Source organism: Podarcis tiliguerta, assembly GCF_965153285.1.
Source record: "Podarcis tiliguerta genome assembly, chromosome: 1".
In the NCBI taxonomy this organism is placed as follows: Eukaryota; Metazoa; Chordata; class Lepidosauria; order Squamata; family Lacertidae; genus Podarcis; species Podarcis tiliguerta.
Window position 1 is genome coordinate 46,437,338 of NC_139534.1, and position 22,977 is coordinate 46,460,314.

The 22,977-nt window shown below is 42.3% G+C and overlaps 1 protein-coding gene across 2 annotated transcripts in view; it reads right to left on the minus strand.

The window, feature by feature from the left end:
- Positions 1–6,634: 6,634 nt before the first annotated feature.
- The window catches only part of SLC15A2 (solute carrier family 15 member 2), a 71,955-nt gene continuing 55,612 nt past the window's right edge, over positions 6,635–22,977 (minus strand). For both annotated transcript variants that reach the window (XM_083446845.1, XM_083446844.1), the window contains 7 exons: positions 20,579–20,625; positions 16,693–16,803; positions 15,245–15,341; positions 12,955–13,101; positions 10,795–10,899; positions 7,684–8,349; positions 6,635–7,331 (listed from right to left, as the gene is read on the minus strand). In XM_083446845.1, the coding sequence (XP_083302971.1) occupies positions 8,173–8,349; positions 10,795–10,899; positions 12,955–13,101; positions 15,245–15,341; positions 16,693–16,803; positions 20,579–20,625 (684 nt within the window). In that variant the 3' untranslated portion in view covers positions 6,635–7,331; positions 7,684–8,172. The remainder of the gene's footprint in view (positions 7,332–7,683; positions 8,350–10,794; positions 10,900–12,954; positions 13,102–15,244; positions 15,342–16,692; positions 16,804–20,578; positions 20,626–22,977) is intronic.

A 22,977-nucleotide genomic window follows, 5' to 3' on the forward strand; every position in this document is an offset into this window, starting at 1 on the left:
CGTCTTTGCGAAGCAGCAAGGCTTTTAATGATTTACTCAGCTTATCCTGTTTAAAGCACCATGAATGTAGTTCGACAGAACTCGAGGGAGCCATAATGGAAAACCATGACAGAGAAGATGGAGGTGTCAGACCGTTGACAGCTGTATCTGGGAGAAGCTGCAGGAGGAGCCCGGAACAACCAGAGGAGAGTGGAGAAATGAAATAAACATGGGGGCCAATGTCACCATTGGTAACAGACAGGTGGGACTAGCAAATCTAGAATACAAACTTTTCTGTAACATGAATACTCAGCCAGCAAAACCATGACTCTAAGTGCTTCTATGTGGTGGTCGCGTTCCACCAGTTGTATCGGAGGAAAGGCAACACAGTACACCTAACGCTACTGTACCAGAGAGACTGACAGGATGCTGTGTGTTCTTTATATTGCAAAGGAGGAATGAAGAAGGATTTGATGAACTGAACATAAGGATAGGCATGATGCAAACAGCTGTACTAGCGCATGGTTCCAAACTGATAGGTGTGAGCCCTGGCAAATATTTCTTAAGGTGATACATTTTTATGTGTATCTAGTCACAGGGACTTCATGAGCCACCCTAGCAGTGCAACCCTGTGCCCTGAAACTGACCCAGAAATAGGGCAATAAAAATTAAGAACAGGGGAAAATTCAAATCAGTTTGCATTTCAAGCCAAATTTATCAGATCTGCACTTTCTGAAACAGCATGAGTACTGAAACACAGCCATCCTTCAAAATTCATACTCTTCTAAATTTCATGATTTAATTCTCCAACCAACCAACCAACCAACCAACCAACCCATGTTTACAAAAATGCATATTTTAAGGGGAAATGGGCACATTTTCTACCAATGAATTATGGTAAACCAAGAGGGTAAGTGTGCATGTAAATAGAATCTGCAAACAAGGCAGGAACCCTGAAAACTCCTCTGGTATCTGCCCAGCTGACATCATGATGGCTTCTGATGTGAATGTAGGGAGTGGAATGTAGGGAGTGACGGACGGACAACAAGCTGGCTCCTGCAGCACCTGTTTTACAAAGAGGTCAGTGCAAATCCATCGCTTGCTGCTGCTTAGAAATCTTTTTTGCCAAATTGCTTAGAATTCTCATGAATGGCAGAGAGAGGGTTGTGTGTGTGTGTGTTGGTAATATCTAAAGTCTTCCAGTATTTAATTATATTCTCAGCTTTACAATCTCATTTTCTCTCAGTTTAATGCGCCACAGTGAATTTGACCTGCTAACAGCTGGTATACCTCCATTTTCCAGGTCAAGCTGCTCTTCCAAAAATGGAGGTGTATTTGGTGGTTTTCAGCTTATTTCTTTTGTGATCTAAACGATACCTTTGTCATTTTAACTGTACTCTTTCCGGACAGCACAGAAATGCTAAAAAACATGCCCCCCCAACACTTCCAACTTATTTCTGCACCTTTAAAGAGCAGCATTCAATGAAAAACTTTCCATTTCTGCATACCTGATCACTAGCAAAGTTGCTTTTAAAAGGCAGACTGACTAGAAACAAAGATGGAACTACTATGTTTATTATATGGTGGTGATGTGTAAAAAAGGACCTTCTCTGTGGCAGCGCCCCTATTATGGAATGTGTCACCTCTCTGAAGTATGGCTGGTGCTGACTTTTTAATTTTTAGTGTCAGATTAAAACTCACCTGTTTACTCAGGTATTCATGGAATGTTAGCAGCACATTTATTTTGAAGAATGAAACCTTTCAAACAGACATACAGCCTTCCTTTCAACTTGCTTTACTTGGAATAACAATTGTGCATAAAGAACTTTTAACACTCTTCCTTGGGGTGGCATGTACGAAAATAGCTGTGTGATGGCACGCTGCCCTGGACATGAACACTGAAGCTTGGTACTCAAAGCATGGACAATAGCCCTGGCTGTAAAGCTGATGTGCCAGATTTATGTGACCAAAGGGAATTCCATCCCCCACCCCACCTCAATCTTTTCCATAATGTGTGGCAACCATTTTGGGACTATATATGTCCAAAAGATTTTGTTTATAACCCCCCGAGATCTCATGGAAATATGTGGAAAGATTTTTTGGAGTGAACAGTAATAATTTGATTTGATATTTTTAAGCAATGTGACTGATGTGTTTTGAGTTAGGTTGTTTTATGTGCAATGTGAAAAATGAAAATCAATGAAATCTTTTTATTTATTTTAAGAATGAAGCCTGTCTATTCTTTTGAAGTTATTTACTGTGGGTTTTTTAAATCCCTGCTGCTATATACGATGGTTTGGAATTTGATGTATTAATGGTTTGAAGTTCAGCATTTCATTTTGCTATACCCCTCCCTGGGATAATTCTTTGATGAAAGGTGGGTGGGAAGTATTGAAAAATAAATAAATATTGTGTGGAATAAATGTAAACTGAATCAGATTTCTTCCCCACTCCCACTGAGGCTTTAATCAATGAGTGAATGTGGGGAAAGGATCTGTAAGCTGCAGGTGTTTATTTGCAGGCAGAGTCTGCTTATATTTACTGGATGGAAAGGGAAGAGTAGAAGCCACAGCAATTCTGATTTGAAGTCCCCTGGGGATACCAAGGGTGGGATTTGCCTAAGGCGTCTGGTCAGTGTGAGCCCTGCATATGAGGGCTTCTGCTTGCAAAATGGAACTGTCCCTTTCCTCTCTCCGTGTCTCCTGGCGCCCTGAAATTGGCTCTGGGGGAGGGGAGGTCGGGAGAACCCCCAGAACGGCGAATGGAGGGAGAAAAGGTGGGATTGTTGTTCTGTCTGGCAAATTGCAATGCTTGTGTTGTTGGGATGCTCACCACTGAACGACACTGAATTCCACTAATGCTCTAATGCTAACAGATCTTGCAGGATCCCAAATCCAGATCTTTGACATTTTTGAAGGCGGGGTGGTGGACGACCTCTGACCTTACAGACGTTGCTGGACTCCCATCATCCCTGACCACGAACTGACCATGCTGGTTGGAGCTGATGGGAATTGGAGTCCAGGAACATTCAGAAGGCCACAGGTTCCTCACTTCTGTATAACTAACCCTGATGACTCTGAAACAGGGAACATACAGCGATTTGTGGCAGTGATCACGCAGCATTGTGAAACTGGACTTTTTAAGGGTTTTGAATCTCATAAATGAGCAGGATAAGATGTCGAGTTGTTGTTTTTAAACCTCTTATTGTCTCTTCTACCACTTTTTGCAGATATCTATTGGCAAAATCTGAGACAGGGGGTATATTTGGCAGTATGAATGGAAAATAAAGAGTCATGTTGCATGTAAAATGGCTCTTTTATGATATTGGAACTGGATTCCTTTAATTAAAGCTCTGCGTGTGCCACAATCTGTGCTCCCTGACTGATTCTGGCTCCCTCTGTCCCCCCCCCCTCTTGTAATTTGATTGTTGTTGTTGCTTTTAGCAAAGGAAGAGCTTTTGGAAATTATGTGGTTTTAAAGAGTATCTCATTGGGCAGTGGCATTGCCTTCTGCAGATAAACCTTTTATTTTACAACAAAATAAAAGTTCCCAATAATTTTCATTCATCAGGTGCCATGTGTGTTCCAAAAGCCAAGTACCCAAATTGAAGGCTTATAAAAATTTTAATGCTCCAGTAATTTAAAATCATGTCTGCTAGTGCTAACCAGTGCTGGAATTCATCTGTTCCTTCAGGCATGGGATTTGGGATGAGTGGGTAAGAGGCCTATTTTCTATGTGTGCTTCAATTTGGAAGCAGCTCATGGAAGCATCACACTCGTGCAGTTCAGCTGTTGCAGAGCTAATTTGCAATGTGTCATAAAACAGAATTAGGAAAAGCAAACAAATTTCTTGAAGAGCAAAGAATGTGCTCCAGTAATCCCCAAACATAATGGGCATAAACAGAGAAAATGGAAAACAAGTGAAACTTCACTTGTGGGTAGCCAGAAGCAAACGAGAGCACAGAGCTCCTGAACATTTAATAGTCATGTTGAAAAGGAAATCTCAGCATGTGTAGTTTTCAGTGTGCAATTTATGGGCTAATTCCATTTGTGTTAAAAGTCAACTTGCCAAGGGGGGGGATGCAAGCAAGCAGGTGGAGTGGAATGATCCTTCAGTGAGATAGCATGTATGTTTATTGGCTGTATAGTTGTGAGGGAGTTTTCCTCTTAATTCTTGGTTGAATGAACACATGAAGGAAGGGAGGACTTGTCCACACTTCCATTTGTCCTGTGCCTAGAAAGCAGAGGGTTGTTGTTGCTTTCTAGGCATGGTTTTCTGTTTGCCCCACCACATTCCCTGGGGAAGCCCATTCTGTTGTTGTTGTTAAAATTTGCATACCATCCTTCATCTGAAGATCACAGGGCAGTTCACAACACAAAAACATAAAATGAGAACACAAAATACATAATAAAACAAAAACAGACCAACAAAGGCCTAGTCCTAGAGCAATGTTTTCGCCTGGTGCCTAAGGATATGTCATGAAGGCACCAGGTGAGTCTGCCTGGGAAGAACATTCTGCAAACAGGAAACCACCATAGGCCCACATTTAAAAGCCCTTTGAGCATTTGGTGCCCCCCCCCCGAGTTTTCCCCATGAAAACCCACTTTTTATTGCATAGTCGGAGCAAACATCAACTCAGGCTTTAAGTGGATTGCCATTTAAAGAAGAAGAAGCTCCAAATGGACCTTAAAGAGAATGGTTGTTTGTTTTTGTTTGTTTGTCTGTTTGTTTGAGCTGAAACTCGTCAGAACTAAGTTCCACTACCTCTCTGGTGGGCGCCATTGCCTTTATAAGGGAAAAAGGGAGGTGTTCATGGCGAGTTCCAGCACCTCTATTTCTAGAAAAATAGAGCTAAGAACTTCCATCAGTTGAACTTAACCACTAGCTGAACAAACTGACTCCTCCTCTTAAGATTCTATTCATCTCAAAGATACAGTCACATACATCATCATGTGGTGTGTGTGAAAAGGGGGCTGAAGAATAGGATTGAGGCAGTGGCATGGAGATGGGGCTGGTCTGGATGCAAGGGAGAGTTGAAAAAAGGAAGGAGAAGGCAGGGAAAGGGGCTGATGGTGAAAATTAGAATTGCAAAAAAGAGGAAGTAGGAAGCATGGAAATAAGGGTGAAGATGAAAGCAAGGGTACAAAAGGGAGTGCTGAATAGGAGGGAATGGTGGTTTCATAGTTGAGTAGGAGATGAAAAGGGTGCTGAGTAGTTGCAATGCATGGGAAGAGGAAGATGCAGGGGGTTTCCATGGGGGTGGTCGGACTGTAAGTGGGTATTGCACAAAAGGAGGGAGAAGGGTAGGCATGGATACAAGGGTGAAGGTGTAAATGGTGGTGCTGTAGAATAGAAAAGTAGCTTAAAATATATTGGGAGGGTGAAAGGGTGTTTAGTAGTTGCATGGGGTAGGAAGGGGAAGATTGGGTGGTTAATGTGGGGGGGGGGGAGGAGTGATGGGGTTAGCAAGTAAAGACTAGCCGGCAGAGCCCTCCCCGCCACCAGTATTTTTCAAAAGGTAGCAGGGAGAGAGCAATTCCTATCCATCTAGGATAGGCATAAGAGCTGGGCCAATAATTATGAGTCTATAACTTTCAAGCACCAAAATATCTCATGCTTGTACAAGCTGAGAAATTGGACAATTATATTACAGGCCTCCTGGAAGTTGCACTTCTCGACATTGCAAAGAAATAGATGCATCTCTGATTAATTCTCTTACAAGAGCCAAAAGCATCATTTATGCTCTTATCTGCCTTCCTCTGAGCCTGAAGAACGGTAAGAGATAAGAAGATACATACTTTTTTCTTTCTTTTTTTTGCACAATCATGTAAACCTTGGTGCTCTTGTGCCCCAACTTTTAACATATCCTGATCCAGCAATTGTTTATGGGTTTTGAAGCTTGTTAGAGATGCATCCTCCAGATACTTTCATCGCCCATAACTTCTCAGTTTAGATCGATTGTGCACGCTGATCATGTTCCTTCAGTGAAGTGAATGGGGAAGCTTGCAAATGCAAAAGCTTTGTGTATACATCAGAGCAGAAGTGGAATTCTGGAGAGGCTATGCAAGTGTTTCTACTGAAAGCAATCACTATTACTCAACTTCCACATAACCACTACGATCCATATATTTGTGTTGATGGATCTTCATAGCATTATTTGTTATTTGCTTCGTGCCGTGTCTCATTAGACAGCTAACATGGGCTTATTACAGCAACCCAGTGAGGTAGGATAGACTGAGAATTTGTGTCTGACCCAAATCTAGCCAATATACTTCACTGACTCACTAGGGATCTGAATTCAGGTCTCTCTAGTCCAAGAGTCACTCTGTGAGTGACAATTTGCTGTAATAAAGGCAACAGATGGATATAAAAAGTTACACACGGCTTGCATGTGGAAATCTTTTCTGCTCAGAAAAATTGTCATATTTTAAAGAGCTTATTACTTGAATAGCGATATTCTTAAGCAACAGTCTATGATCAGTTGATCCACGTACAGTAAAACATACAAAATCAAAGCACTCTTCTGGCCAAGTCACTAGAGCTTAGTGAGCAGAGCATACAAATATCTCAATCCACAGTCTTAGACTATCTGGAAAGTCTTACAGGCATTTGCTCCATGAGTGGATAATTCGAAGAAACACAGCTTTGCAAAATGTTGGATTATGAAACAAACCAAACATTACTTTAATATTGTGATAAGGAACCAGATTTGTTTTAACAGCACTAACACCAACACTGAGGTGCAGCGCTTTTTTCTGGGGCTGCTCAAGGGTATGATGTACCAGCACCATTTTTCTCCAGATGTTAAAAGTGTGGCACATACTGTAACAACTTCGTTGTGAGTAATGGCACCTTTTTTTCTTTAAAAAAAAAAAGCAAAAAAAAAAAAAAGCACAGCTGAGGTGTATGTGCTGATTTTCATTGGAACTACAGCACTCAGAGTGGTGAGACTCAGTTTAGAATCGTGCCTGGTAGTTAGTATTAGGTGGAGAAAAACAACTTCCCCTTAATGCCAGTTGCCACATTTTGGGGTGGTGTTCTACTATGTTGTACTCAGAGTAGACCTACTGAAAATAATGAACCTACCTTAGTCATGCGCATTAATTTCAGTGGGACTACACACTGAGTAAAACTTAGTTGAAAACCATTCCAGATCCCAACAGAAACAGCAGTGCCAACACCTCCCATATTAGTGTTAGAACTTTGTTTTGTTTTAAAGATCAGGTTGAAGATTCCATGAGGAGAGCTGCTGAAAGAGGGGCTCTTGGGGGTAGAGTGGGGTTCGGTCAGGGATACATAGGTAAGCAAGCTTCATAAACCACTCTGGATTGTGACCTATGGCTTTTGTCTGCCTGGCGGGTGGCGCTGTGGGTAAAAGCCTCAGCGCCTAAGGCTTGCCGATCGAAAGGTCGGTGGTTCGAATCCCCGCGGTGGGGTGCGCTCCCATTGTTCGATCCCAGCGCCTGCCAACCTAGCAGTTCGAAAGCACCCCCGGGTGCAAGTAGATAAATAGGGACCGCTTACTAGCGGGAAGGTAAACGGCGTTTCCGTGTGCGGCTCTGGCTCGCCAGAGCAGCGATGTCACGCTGGCCACGTGACCCGGAAGTGTCTCCGGACAGCGCTGGCCCCCGGCCTCTTAAGTGAGATGGGCGCACAACCCTAGAGTCTGTCAAGACTGGCCCGTACGGGCAGGGGTACCTTTACCTTTTTAAATAGCATGTTGGCACAGAAATGAACTGAGCAGGAAGGGTGAATTATAACATACTTGATCACACACACCCCTTAGATTTTATCCATTGATGCATTTCTTGAATATTTTTTTATGCATTACTTGTGTGCTCTCCAGGTTGTTTCACTCATTCATTTCTTCAGAACTTTGCAAATAAACACGACCTATTATTTGAGATGATGGTCACTCACCACATTGTGTACATTTGAGAATAACTACTCCAACTGCTTGGTGAGGCTGGAAGGAATGGGCAGATTTGAAACCGCTCTGCATCTATTTTTAATGCTTCATGTCCAAGGAGTTTGTTCACATTTATTCAGCCGACTTTAAAAGAGCTTATTTTGCCCTTTCCCCTGAATATAATATATTTTGTGAGATGCCATCATGAAAAATAAATCCATTTCTTCCACATCTTGTTAAAAGAGAAAGGCCACAAAATCCCATGCCAGTGTCCACAGCCGCCTTTATAGCTCTGCTTTCTTGGTAACAAGCCCAATCATATTTTTACTGTTTGACGTCCCTTGTTGGTCCTCTCTGGCAAGGAGTTCTTCTGGGTCCATGCTGGTGTAAAAATATCCCATGATGGAGAAAATAATAAACACGATAAAGAGCAGTGCAGCAAAGAGGACAAACTCGAGCCACTGGAGAAAGAAGAGGGTTTTGAAAAAAACAAAAAACAAAAAATTAATATTTATTTGCCAACAACACTTACATACTGATCTTCTTCCAACTGTACAGAAGCTTAGTCAAACTATTTCACTTCTAGTTACCAGCTGCATATGGAAGTGATAGAGGAGCAGAACTTTGCAAATCAACTCTGAGAGGGCCAAACTAGATGCAATTTATTGGACACAATTTGGTCTTTTTGCTTTAACCAATAGCTGGTGTGCCTCCTTCCCCCATACACCAAGCTTCAATGGGACTGTGACATGGGTGATAGGGATGGCGTCATCCCTTTGCGTGTGGCCCCATTGCAGTACTGATCTGGATTAGGGGTTCTGCACCGAATACTTACATTGGGGGGAAAGCTCAAATTTGCTCCAGTTTCCAAAATGGCTCAGGAATGTGAGCATGGAAATCCTTCAGAAGACCATATAGCTAAGTTGCTGCTCTTTTCAGTGCACGTGTGGCATGGAAAAAAAACCTGTGTGATAACCCAATTTTTCAAAATCCACATTGTGTTTTATTTGGGGAATACTTAGGGAGGCTAAAAACAAGAATATGCTACCTGGCATTTTGTCCTCTGAGGGGAGTTACTGGAATTACGATAAGTTTACCGGTTCTCATGACCACAGCAAAATGTCGCTGTGTATATGTGTGTTTGGGAGAGGACTGAGATAACATGAACAGCTGTAGTTGCAGATGTACCATAAGGGGCAGAAGTCCAGGTTCCCACTCAGCAGAATGAGCTGGATGGCCGCAAAATGCAGCAGAGCTGGCTCAGCATATTTTGCAGTAAGTGCAGTAATACACATTACCAACTAAGTAGCCCCACCCCCAACCCACCATTATGTCCAAAGTTTAAAAACACTTAATTGCACACAGGAGTTCTTCTGTGCAATAAAAGACAGTCATATGCTGGAAAATGAGACTAAATACACACATTTAAAGCATACACACACCACTAAAGGACCCTTGGAACTGTGGTTTTCTAAGGGTGCTGGGAATTATAGCTCTGTGAGGAGTGAACTACAATTCACAGGACTTTTGGGTGGGGCAAGTGCTTTAAATGAATGGTTTGTAGCCTGAGTGTGCATGAACTTGATATTGTCATATAGAAGCAAGGTCATGCATCATGTGAGCTGACAGGTAGAGTCAAATGAATCTAGTTTAGTTTTCTTATTTCCCCCCAATGTCCTTCCTGTGAATATTTTCCAGCAATATACATCTATTGTTACTGGTACAGATTGGAACAACACATGTGCTCAGCTAAATGCCCTGGCATTAATTTTTTTTGGTGTGTGTATGTTATTAATTTGTGAGGGAGGACACTAAATTGGATGGCACACTAATTGCATTCTATTCTCCTTGTTGTGTCAGCTCTATTGCTTTATTAGTTAATTGCTCATTTGCTCAGTGGCCTTTCTCTCTATTATGTAGGTTAATCAGTTATTTTTTGTGATGTATCTCTTCCCCTTTGTACAAGTTACTTATTTCTGCATTCATTACTTCTGGGCTATATACTGGGGCCATTGGTAGGCAAGTGTCCTAATCATACACATTAAACTGTCGGCAACAATCTAGGTTATAAGTCTCTCTGAGCATTTTAAATTAGCAGTTGGAAGGAGGATTTGGTTTTAACTGGTTGTACCCAGTGCTTTTTTTTGTTTTGTTTTGTTTAAAAAAATGATTGCCGGTAGTCATATCTTGATCATCATGGTTGCAGCACAAAATGACTATCATGGCAACAAAAAAAGAAAAAAGAGATAGTACTCTGTACTGGTGAATACTATCCATTAGGGTAATCTATACCAGGGAGTACCATAAAAAAAAAAGAGCACTAGCTTTGCCTATTCTTTTGGATATGCCTGAATCCACACCTTCTCATGTCCACTGACTTATGTGCCACACTAACAGAGAAAATGTTGTCCGTTATACTAAGATGCTGTGTCCTTTACAGAGGTTGAAGTGATAGTAAGGAAGGATGGTCCATTTTAGAACATTCCTCTTCAACACAACATGCATTCTTGCCTCAACGGAAGGATGTCTTTCTTTCCGTGAAGATAGTCCTGGGTCTTTGGGTATGCATTCATGTTTCAGGGATGGAGAACCTGTGGCCCTCCAGATGCTGCTGGAATACAACTCCCATAATACCTGATTGTTCACCGTGGTTGGTAGGCCAAATGGGAACTGGATTCCAATGACATTTGGTGGGACACAGATCCCCAATCATCCCTGCCAATTCGCCATGTTGACTGAGGCTGATGGGATTTGGAGTCCCAACAACATATGAAAAGCCACTAGTTTCCCCACCCTTGTTCTGCATGAATGGCTGCCAAATGTACAGAAAGCAGATCAGAATGTCCTGTGGAGTGTTACTCACAACTCCAGCCTTAGTGCCGTGGTTAATTTATTCTATCCCATACCTGTTCCATTGGTGCAGCCTGGGCAACAACAAGCACAATCGCATTTCCAAAGGCCACGGTTAACAGCCAGCCAGCCTGCAGCACTGACTTCATGCTGGCAGGAGCCTGAAAAAAGGGAAGAAAACCAGGAAGATTAGTCCATTCCCAAACACTGAGAAATTTCCTCAGCGTCCTCACTGAGTACTATGCTGCAGACTGCGCTCAACCACTTTCCTGTTTTGCGATGGAGTAAGCAAATCACCTCATGGCTCTGTGGGCCAGTATGCATTCCTTAGTTACTTGGTTCAACACCTGATGATTCGCCAGGACCGGCCTCTACCATCATGCAGAATGAGGTAGCTGCTTCCAGCAGAAGATGCAGAAAGGGAATGGTGGTGAGGCATTGGAGGACAGGGCTGTGTCCACCATGTGGCCTGACTTTCAGCCCTTAAGTTAGTTTGCTGCCCTCATGTGCAGTAAAGGACATCTGTCTCGTTGCCAGAGTTAAAGTTAAATTCCTTTAATAATAAATGTTGGTGTTGGTGGTGGTGATATGCCACTCCAGTCAGCATTTGTACATGTAATGGTAGAGGATGGGGATGGCAGCACACCATTTACCTCAGGTACCAAAATGCTTTTGAGTGGCCCAGTGACTTGCAGACAGATGTGTGAACTGACTCAGTTGAATAATACTATATCATTCTGAGGTAATGTGAAGTGATCTGGAAGTCTTTGCCGAGGTGTCTGATATGTAATGGCTCATTCACATCTGACCATCACAATCTGATGCTGCGGCCATCGAGCGATGAGCATTTATGTGTGTGTAAATCAATCAACCCTGAGGCATGGCAGAAAATGGCACTGAGGTATATCAAGGGGATTCTGAGAACCAGCACATACTTCCTCTGACCTCCAGCAGCTCTCATGTAAGCATCATCCTACCTGCCTGTGTCATGTGTGGGTTATCTCTGTATTCTCCCAGGGGCCCCAAGGAGAGACTTCAGGAATATAGGAGAGTGGAGAAATACCACATAGCCTTTGAAATCAATGTGGCTGTTGAAATGCCCTGTGGTTTTCTTGGATGTTTGAGGGAAGCAGCATAGGAAGCTGCCTTATACCAGGTTTGCTTATCTTGGTGTTTTTGCTCTGATTGACATAATCTCTCCAGGGTGTCAGGCAGGGATTTTCCCTTATCACCAGCAATCTGATCCTTTAAAAAAAAATTGGATAGACCAGGAGGCCTTCTGCATGCAAGGCATGTGCTCTGCTACTGAACAATGGCCCCTCCTCATTGCACACAAATAAGAACTAATCTGTCAGCACAATACAAAAGAGAGAGAGAGAGAGAGCACACATGACTCAAGCTAACACTGCTCCCAATTATATTCTGTCCCATATTGCTATAAACCTAATATGTTTGTAGACCTTAAGTTTTAAAAGGATTACTCAGGATTACTTTATATACTAGTTTTCCCCCATCACCTAATAAATTTTAAAACATCAGTATTATATTGTGATAGCCAAACCTAATGTTTCCATTTACTCCTGGAACCTTTAATACAGGAGGGTAATTGCTTCCATAGTATTTGTGTGGGCCGTAGTTTCTACCCATTTGACCTAGTTTATAGTAGAATTATGAAATTTGTTATGACGGGATGTAGTGATGGCAACCAACTTGGATGGCTGTTATATGGGACAAGTTCATATGGCTATCAAATGGCTATAGTCAAAATGGCTATATACTACCTTCAGTCTCTGAGGCAGTGTGCCCCTGTATACCAGTGGATGAGGATAATGACCTGTAAAGGGCTTCCCACAGACCATTGTGAGAACAGGATGCTGAACTAGATGCACCTTTGGACTGATCCAGCAGGGCACATCTTATGTTCTTATTGTGCCAGATCTTCTGGTCACTGCATTCAATCATCATGTCCACACAAGGAGACGGAGAACAGAGAGATGTACATATTAATAGATCAGGACTGCAGTCCAAGGCACACTTTACTTGCAAGTAAATCCACAGTGAATTTGGTCAGGATTGTGGTGCAAGTCTACTTGCAACTTGTTCTCTGTGCTCTCAGCCTTCGGAAGACCTGGCAAAGTGCAGCTTTCTATCCTGCTCTTCTCCTCATTAAGCACATCAGATTTCTGATTTTCTTCTCTGTGCTCTACATACATTACCTGGGAGTAAGAGAAGGCAATGCCTGTAATGGAAAACATGACTTCTCCAGCTGATATTAACAGGTACTGTGGAATCTGCCATGAAATATGGACGTTATTGGCTGAGATGTCTTCTGTCTTCCATGCTTGGAGGGACTTTGTAGAAGTCTAAGTTAGGAGGAAAACAAGTCATGATGATTAGGTGATGTTAATGCAGAATCTATGTTGGTGTGTGTGTGTGGAGAGGAAAGGTTTTCTTTTGAAGACTGAAGCAGCATTCTCCTCCTGGGCCCACTAAACAACTGTGAACTCTGCCAGTGGACTGAAATAAAGTCACATTAAAAGCACTGGCAAACTCTGCTTTTACCGGTGCTGGAATTGTTTATGAGATGCATTTAATCACCATAAAGAGAAAGACAATAAGAAGGCCTGTTTCAGAAGGCTAAAAGGGGTGAGCAGTAATTGTGTGCATTACTCATTGGACTATGGAGAACTGTCACAAACACCTTCAAAAGAAGTTTGATGTTGACAAAAGATTGGGCATAGAAGATAATGATCCTAGCTATTTACATACTGCAGTTCAGCCATATTGCAGCACCATATGCATAATTTAGCTTCTTTATGCATATGCCACAAAGCATAATAGATCTGGAAGCTGAACAAAGCATACTGTTAATTGCAACAGCCAGATTGGAGAAGATCAGTCACTTGGTCAATAATAAGAAGAATAGGTATATAATGAGAAGAGATACTGCCAGCAGAAAATTCAAAACAGGCCAGATTGACTTGAGTGCTATCAGTGGCAGTTCTTTACCATCCTGATGCATACTGCTAAACTCTTGATTGTTCATACTGTTATAAATCTAGATCCGCCATTATTCTGACTGCAATACATAAATGCACAATACATACTCCTCAGTATAATACAATTACATTTACTTCAGGTCTTTCACATCTACCAACTCTACCAATCCAGAACATAACTACTTGCAGATAAAGACTAATTCACACAATAGAAATGATGAATACATATGTGTATATTTGGAATTGCTTGGAATGTGTGATAAATTTTACTTGTCTTTTTTTGTTCACAGTAGAGATGAAAGAAAGCATTGCTTTCTGTTCCTCCCTGTATTCACTGCATGCAGCACTTTTTCCATTCTGCTGCAGTTCAACTTCTGTCAAAAACTGTCATTTGTCCCACTCTCTGCTGCAGTAAAATTACATAACCAACGTAATTTACAAAATTAAGTTGTATAAGTTATGTTGTCACTATGTTATTCCACCCCATTCTTTTCAATGCGAATAAAATCCAATGCAAATGCATGTGTGTGTGTGTGTGTGTGGTGTTAATCAATAAATCATTTTTGAAATGAAAGCAAGAACAATAGTGGATACAAATTGTATTTTGCTGGATTGATTTTCATTGTGGACATGGGATGAATAAATGAGTATTGGAAATTCCTGCTCCTGATTGGCCAGTCTCATATTGTGTCCCAAGAAACAGTTGATAGAGCTATGGATAACAAATAGTGAAGTATTAAATATTCAGTAACGAAACAAAAACAAAAAACTGGACAATCTATGTCAGACCCTCAAGAATTAAGAGCAAAAATTTAATTTCTGCTGGGCTGTGTCTATCCATTCATATGTCTGTTCATTCATCCATCAGTTCATCAGTGTGTTTATCACAAATTCTATGCATATTTATTCAGAAGGAAGTAACAAAGTGTTCAATGGGGCTTGTTTCTGGGTAGACAAAGGATAATTCTTCTACACTGAGGCAGCTGCCACCGTCTTAATTTTCCCAGAATGCCTCTGGGTCCTATGTCATGATCCAGAGGTGTCTGAGGAAATTAAGTAGAGGCTGCAGCTGCCTGATATGCACAGGGCCATTTTAAAAAGTTTTGTCATTGGCATCTGTGGGCAGCATTTGCTGCACCATGCCGAGGACTACGCCAGACCTGCAATCCATGCATGACTACTCAGAAGTAAATCTCACTCCGTTCAGTAGGGATTACCTATTTATCTATTTGCACTTTGATGTGCTTTCGAACTGCTAGGTTGGCAGGAGCTGGGACCGAACAATGGGAGCTCGCTCCGTCGTGGGGATTCGAACTGCTGACCTTCCGATCGGCAAGCCCTAGGCTCAGTGGTTTAGACCATAGCGCCACCCGCGTCCCTAATAAATCCACATAGGATTTCAGCCAGACACCCACTGAAGTCAATGTGGGAGACTTGTGGCTTAGCCTTGACTTCAGTGGCTGAACTTTGGCTGGAAATGGCATGCAAAAGTCAAAGGGCAACTTACGTTTGTTATAACAACTGTATATGCAGCTCCAAAATCAAGAAGGCCCAGGTGCAGGATGTATTCTTCTGCTCCCACTCTGCATTTGACATTGTTGTATCTTGATATGACAAAGAGGGAACACAATAGTTCCTGGTTAGCCACTCATGACTGAAAAGCACAGGGTGTACCCATTAACAAGATCCTTCAAGCTGATTGAGGGCATTGTATAACCCATGTTTCTGGTTCTGTGTTAAGTACAGTGTGTTATTAGCATTTTAATATTCACAGCTATTGTTTTAGGGATAGCTGAAGAAGGGCACTAATCAAAAACAATTGTGCATTTATTTTGCATTGTACAGTAAATTGCCAGAATTGTTGAAACTTTTATTTCTTTATTTTGCAGCTCTGGTTTTCTTTAAAGACATGGGGGAAGAAGAAGAAGAAGAATATACATCTTAGACCCTGTTCTGCATGTGCAGGTAGGCAAAATTGCAGAGAAGCAATACGGATTTGCCAGATGCCTGGTTTGGTTTTACTAATTTCAGCAAGGCTTACCAACCATAAGGACTGGGAAGAAGAATAACTTTTTTGTACTCAACTTTTTCACACATACTAATTTACTCAGGAGCAAGATGAGATGCACAATGAACATGCGTTTCTTAAAAAGAGACCACAGCTTAGTAGAAGAGCATCTGCCTTGTAGGCAAAAGGTCACAGGTTCAATCTTGGGAACCTCCTGTTAAAAGATCTCTGAGAGCAAAGCTGTTAAAGACCTGTATGAGAGCTTGGAGGACTCCTGCTAGCCACACTAGAAGGATTAATACACACCATTTGTTTATCAGGCCCAGTATTGTTCACTCTGGCAATGACTTTCTATGGTTTCAGTCAGAGGTCCTTCACATTACCTGTTACCTGAACTTCTAAACTGCAAATGCCAGGAGTTGAACCTTGGACTTTCTGCCTGCAGAGCATGAGCTGTACCACATGGTCCTTCCTTGCTGTCAAGAGAGGATCAGAACTGTTCTAACAATGCTGAACTTCCTTGTTATGGACTATGTGGGAAACTGTGATGCCTGCCTTGGACTGGTAGTGCTTAATCCCATCATACATCTGCATGATCACTTATGGATATTCCATGCAGTCATTTCAGGCTGGGAAAGCTCTATGTGAGCTTCATTCTTAAACTCAGTGGAGCTTTGTTGTTGTTGTTGTTCTTGTTTGCTTCTTGGAGCGTAGGCAATCTCCTGAGTTGCCTGGCCCGGAACATCCCCACTGTGTACTTCTCTTCATCTGATTATTTGGATGGGAAGGTATTTGGAAGATATACATGGGGAAACTAGACCAGAACCATACCTTATAATAACAAGAAAGAGCCAAATTTCTAGTGAACTGACCCAGAGATATCACAGAGAGCCCCCAAAGAGAAATGGGTGCTAGCTCAGAGCATGGAAATGTTGACAGCATCTCACCTTCCCCTTGCCAGGGTCCTGTAGCTTGAAACACCGTAACTTTTGTTAATACTGACAAAATCCTCATTGCCAAGAGTGATGTTGACATCCAGGTCCAAAGAATTAATGAATCTGAAAGGAAACTTGATTTCATCATGACAGAAAGTGAATAAAGCGAAAGAAAGCACCAGATATTTCACTGGAGGCATGCAATCTCTTTTTAAAGGGGGCTTCATCTATCTCTTAATTTTTATGATAGTCTTGCCAGCCAGAAATACTACCAATTAATCACAGATTACACTATCCCTATACATTTAACCCCTTGACACAATGCAATGATGCCCTTTTCCTTTCTAGGAGAAATAAAATGATTTGTGTGGGTAATTCTATCTAAGAAGCTCAGTGGGGTGGGATGGCTGAGGGGGGGTAGAAACCTTAGTCAAGGGTGCTAAACATTACTCTCCTTCATGATACTACTCCAGAAAGAACAATTTCCTATTGGCTATATTAGGCAAACACTATGTTTTTCAGAAGGCACTGGATAAGTTCCAGAGTTGTATGATTACTTATTTCAGAATGAAAAATAGCAAAATCTCAGAGTTCAGGGGCATCACTATGGCTACATGTAGAAGACATACAGCAGGGGGTGGCTAGTAAGCTCTGATGCTTGTGATTCTCAGCAAGGCGCCTGCCCAAACATCTGTCCAAAACAGGATGCTGAACAACAATTGTTATGCAACTGTTATGCAACTATATCAGACCTGCACAACTCATGACTGACCAAGCTGAGCATAGCCCACCAGGTCCTTGACAATCTACTCTGTTTTGCAGTCAACAGAGGTGAAAGGGACCTTGAAGGTCACCTGGTGCAACTCCTGCTCAATACAGAACCTTCAGTGCATCTCTGGCAGTGGGCTACCTCCTGCTTAAATACATCCAGTGAAGGGCAGCCTTTTGCATGGTTTGCACAACTCTTACAATTAGCAGGGTTTTCCTAACAGCCAAGAGTGTTGTTTCCCTGCAAATTGCGACCTACTGGTTCTAGTAGGTCAGGCAGAAGATGAGAACATCTTCTGCCTGACATCCCTTCACATTTCTGGAGAGACTGCTACCATATCTTCCCTTAATCTTTTCTTATGTAGGCAGGCAGCAGAACAGGAGGTTTGCTGTGACCCTGGTGAGCCACCATACATGGCTGCATTGGGCTTGAGTTACTAACTGTGCAAGCCTGACATCTGCTGATTTGAAAGAGACCTCCCTTCAACAAATCAGAATGGAATTTCTAACACTGGTACGAAACACAAACCTGCATTATGATTTCCAGTGTCCTCCCTCCTGAAATTCTATCTATTCCTTTGTGTGCTGGCTTAATTTTGCTAGCAATTTAAATAGAATGCTCTATGAACAAGACAGGGTGAATATGTCTTTGGGAGGGTGAAATGGATCCCATTATATCTTAAATATTTCATCTGGGAGGGTAGAGAAACTGTAGGAACATTTTGGATAAATCCCAGCTCAGCACAGTTTATGAACATTTGCCGGTTCCATGGCACAGCACATACTTGTATGCTAAAGTTCCCAGGTTTGGTCTGGCTTTGTCAATTAAAGGACTGTGTAGGGTTCCCAATTGTGGGGAGGATTTCCTCTAAACATGGAAATGTTGAGGGTGAAGCCAACAGGGACATCCTCATATTATTCACCCAAACTTTAACAGAACGCCTGAATAGCATATTGTAATTCCTTACATCCTCCTGACCTGGAATCCATTGGTTGTATCCAATCTAGTCCAGTCAAATCCAACTGCACAGTCCCTCTTCCTCCCCTCCTTCTGCACCCTCAAAATCTACTCCACAAGGTTCCTCAGCCCTCTAAAGCAGATTCTGAGGTTGCACAGGTGAGAGGAGGGGAAAGTTTTGAAGTGCAAGTCGAAGTCTGCTATGGGGCTGGAACACCAGCACTGGGTACAATGCCAGATCTCCAAAGTGGAGTTAAACTCAACAATGAAGATTTAGTTTTCCCATAAACTTTACAGTGTTCCAAGTCCTAAGTAAGGCGAATAGATCTGTCCAGTCTCATGCAAAATGATAAGTTTCTTTCCATATATTTCCCATTTTCCTTGCAGCCAAGGAGTAGAACCGAATGAGCATCAGCAACCATGTAAACCAAGTGAGTTGTTCCCTGCTCCTTTTAGGTAAGCACAGTGTAGACTGTTTCTACTCCTTGCACAATGCAAAGAAAGAAAAAACATTATGGTCTAATGGCTACAGATCTGAACTATCCTGGATTCCACCCACCCCACCCCACCCGCCACTTTCTGCAGAATGAGGGAGGCTCTGATCCCTAGAGGTGGGCAGTGGACTGCAACACAACAATAATTAGGATAAGAGAAAAAATGGAATTAATTATTGCAATTGATTAATTCATTAATCACAGGCTTTAACAGAGGTTGTAATTTAAAAGACATATTTTCCCTTCCAAAGAGTGTTCAACAGAAACAACGTTTGTAATAAGCAGACTGTGTCGAAGTCTCCACTCATGTAAGGTTTTACAGATGACTTTCCCAATGAATTATGTGAATTGTTATTCAGATGGAAGGGGTGCTCTTTCCTTTATTAATACTCTCAGAATTATCTTCAGTTAATCAGTTTAAAAGCAAGACACATTGCAGGAATAAGAATAAAATAAGGAACATGTATAAGCAATATGGCAAGCTTGCATTTCCTTCTTTAGAACATTATTTTGGTGGGGTAAGGCGGGGGGCTGGGGGCTGGCTTTCGGATGTGACTCCAGCCACTCCCCAGCCACTCTTGGTAGCTTACAAGACTGAACCAGAATACCTGACTAGTGCAGGTGTCTCTCTGAGCCTCTTCAGAGTTTGCATGGCAATCATGTTGGCTGCAGCAACATCAAAACCATGTGTGCCACATGAAACAGTGGGAATCTGGCATGGGAGACATGAATTGCTAAACACTAAACACTTGCTAAACACTTAGGGATGTACCTAGCAGAGCTCTGATTGGTGGCAGATCTCCATCTCCATCCCTGAATATTTAGAAATGCATGCATTACATATCTGCTATGTGGAACACTTGTGTAGCCAGTTATGGCCGATGACATACTGCAATAGGTAGGAAGGCTAGGGAAAGGCTGCCACCCCCGAGCAACAACCAAGACATACACCCATGCAGGGACATAGTCTGGGGTTGTCATGACTGGGGGCACTTGCCAAGGTTTACACCTCAGCAAAGAGCCCACTGTCAGTCCTCTGGTCCTGCTCCACTCCCCTGTTGAAGTCCCTGCCTGTTCACATGTACTCTTCCAAGTTTACACACAGATTGTCAAGAGCTGCAGACTCCCTCTCCTTCTGGAGAGCACAATGGATCGGGACCAGAGGGAAATGGCGATTGACTGACCCACTTGGGAAGGTGACCCACTGAAGGCATCTTGTCCAAACGCTTTGCAAAATGTGGAGAAAACACAGCACCCTTTCCCTGGGTGGAGAGAAGCAGCTGCAAGGAGCCAACTGAATTCAGCATTGTATAGATCTGTGTGATGTGGCTGCTTCAGAGTGCTCAGTGGGAACTGCTGCAGTGGTTGTTCCTAACCATTCAGCAGCTGCATATCTGCACCATTTGACTTCCCTGCCTCCACCATCACCTTGCATTTCCTACTGCTAAAGTTCTCCTCTTCTTTGGTCACTGCTTAGTGATAATAGACTCTTCCTACTACTTCCTACCTTTACACTCTCACTGGGTGCAGCCATAGCAAGCATAATTGCCATATAGTACAGCTTTCATTTGAAACACACTGATGAGGCCCAAGCTCTGGCTGAGCCTGTGTTAATGGCTTCTGTCAAAGCATGGAATTAGAGCAGCAAAGAAACAGGTCACCCAAATCCAGTTCACACCTCACAGCAGACATGCCTTCTGATGGCTTTACCCCCATATCTTTAATCTGAAACCAAAGGAAAACAAAATCAGTACATGATTTCTGCTTACATGCAAGCTTTCTAACGAGCAAAGAATTTGTAAATAAAAAATTTAAAAAACCATGGATTCTGATTGTGAACTTATTAAATGGAAGGAGATGTTTGAAATGCTCTTTTTATCAGGTCCTACACGGCTTGATTTCTGGTAGGAAGGTTTCTATCCAATTCATAACCTACCAGGCTTGCACTGGTGCAAATGACAGGCAAGGCAACTTTCTCATCTTGCTAATGCTAAAAGCTAAAATGGGACCCTATTTTGCCCAGGCATGCATTGATCTATTTTGTGACAAAAGCAGGTGCTTCACCAGCTGCGCTTAGGGCTCATCCAGATGTTCTTTTGTGCCCAGCGCTTCCCCCCGAAAAACCCACTCTTTACTGCTGAATTGGAGCAAACAGCAATCAGCAGAAAACCCAAATTACTGTTTGTTACAATTTAGCATTAAAGGGTGAGTTTTCCTGGGGCAGGGTGCAAAAAAATGAAAAAGTGAAACCAAACAGTTGGACACAGAGCTTTAAAGTGCAGGGCAAAAGGTAAGTGTGAACAAGCCCTTAGTTTCCACAAAACATGGAGGAGTGGAGAAGATCACCAGGGTCTGGGTCAGCACTGAGTTGAGAAAGAAGTGGTGGAGAAGTACACACTGAAGCATTGCAGTGAGTCCATGTGATACCATGTGTCTGGAGGGCCTCTGGAGCAGGACTCTTCAACCTTTCCATCCACCTTTAACCCAAACATGCACTTGGAGACCCAGTTCTTAATTTTTAAGCATGCATTTTTTTTGGTGGAAGTGCTGCCATTGTGACCCACCTTAGATCAGGCTGCGACCTTGAAGTGGGTGTCCTGACCTATCAGTTGAAAACCAGAGGTCTAGACAAGTACGTAGCACCTTATATACATTTCTCAATTCTAAATAGCAGATGAATATTTAATGGACTGTCTGTGACCTTTCTTTCCTACAGAATGGTTAAGGCCTAAGCTTTATCACCACAGCATAGCAGATCATGTTGGTTAAGAAATTGAATGCATAAAGTTTATTAATTGAAGGTTAGGGGATGAAAGATGCAGGAGGGGAATGGTGGGAAATCTCACACGGATCTGAAGAATGGATGATACTATCAAATTACATCCTTCCACTATTGGAAGCTTTCCATCAGCAGAGGGATACAACTGGATACAAACCACAGTTACTTCTCATTAAAAGGGCTGGGAAGAGATATGCATTGCTGAATTTTCACATATTCATCCAAAATAGCATTTTAAAAATCTGAACAATTTTTTTAACCTGCAAGTTTCTAGATAATGGTTGTAATCTCTATAATATCACTCCATAAACTGAGTGTGCTACACAGAACTTTCTCGGGGCACACAAACAGGACTAGTGAGAGGACCCCAGTTGTCAGTAACAATTCCAACAGCTGGACAGTCCTTTACACTTAACTGTAATGACTTTTGGAAGAGGGTTTCTTCCCAACCTTTTCACTTCCATGTCTATAAAAGGCCTTTGAGTGCTGCGTGGCTTATATTTGGTAAACAGACAATAAATTGTAAAAGGAATAGTAGATAAACATGATTAATAATGAACAACTAGTTTGCAAACAGTCCACAGCAGCATTTCCCTTGATAATGAATTCAAGCTGATTAGCATCTCACTAGCGGATCCAGCCAGTTATTGGTGCTAACCAACAATGATTAATTTTTCAGGCAGTGGCTGTGATGCCATCAAATATATGGAGATGCTGCAGCAATCATTCTCCTACTGAATCCTACCAAACAAAACAAATAACCAGTCTTGCAAAAGCAACAGGGCTTAAACTGAAAACAAGCCCCATGCATATCTCCTAAGAAACAGACCCACTGAGTTCAATGGACCTTATTCCCAGGTAAGTGTTAGTTGACTTCTGTGATGTCTTGCTAATGAACAGGGGATGCAAAGGCAAAGGCAGAAAAAAATATGTGCACATCCCGATGTCTAGTGGCAGCTTTTGCAAGAGCCTGAGAATAGAAGCACTGAGGGGCAAATGTCTGTTTCATAAGAACATGGGAAATAAAATGAAAAGAGAGGCATAGGTCCAGGGGCAGCAGCAGACAGTGAGAGAAAGTTGGGAGTCATGGGGAGAGGAAATAAATTCTATTGCAGAAATAAGACCTCTGACCTTAAACTCCTGTCAGGACTAGCTCTATTGTTAGACTCAGCCACAGAGAATACTACCTGAGCCGCTTGTTGAAATAAAAAATGACTGCCAGCCCAGTCAGCTTCTGTACTACATAGAAAGAGGGAATGGCATCTGGTTGTTCCTTGCCTCATGAATCAAAATGTCCT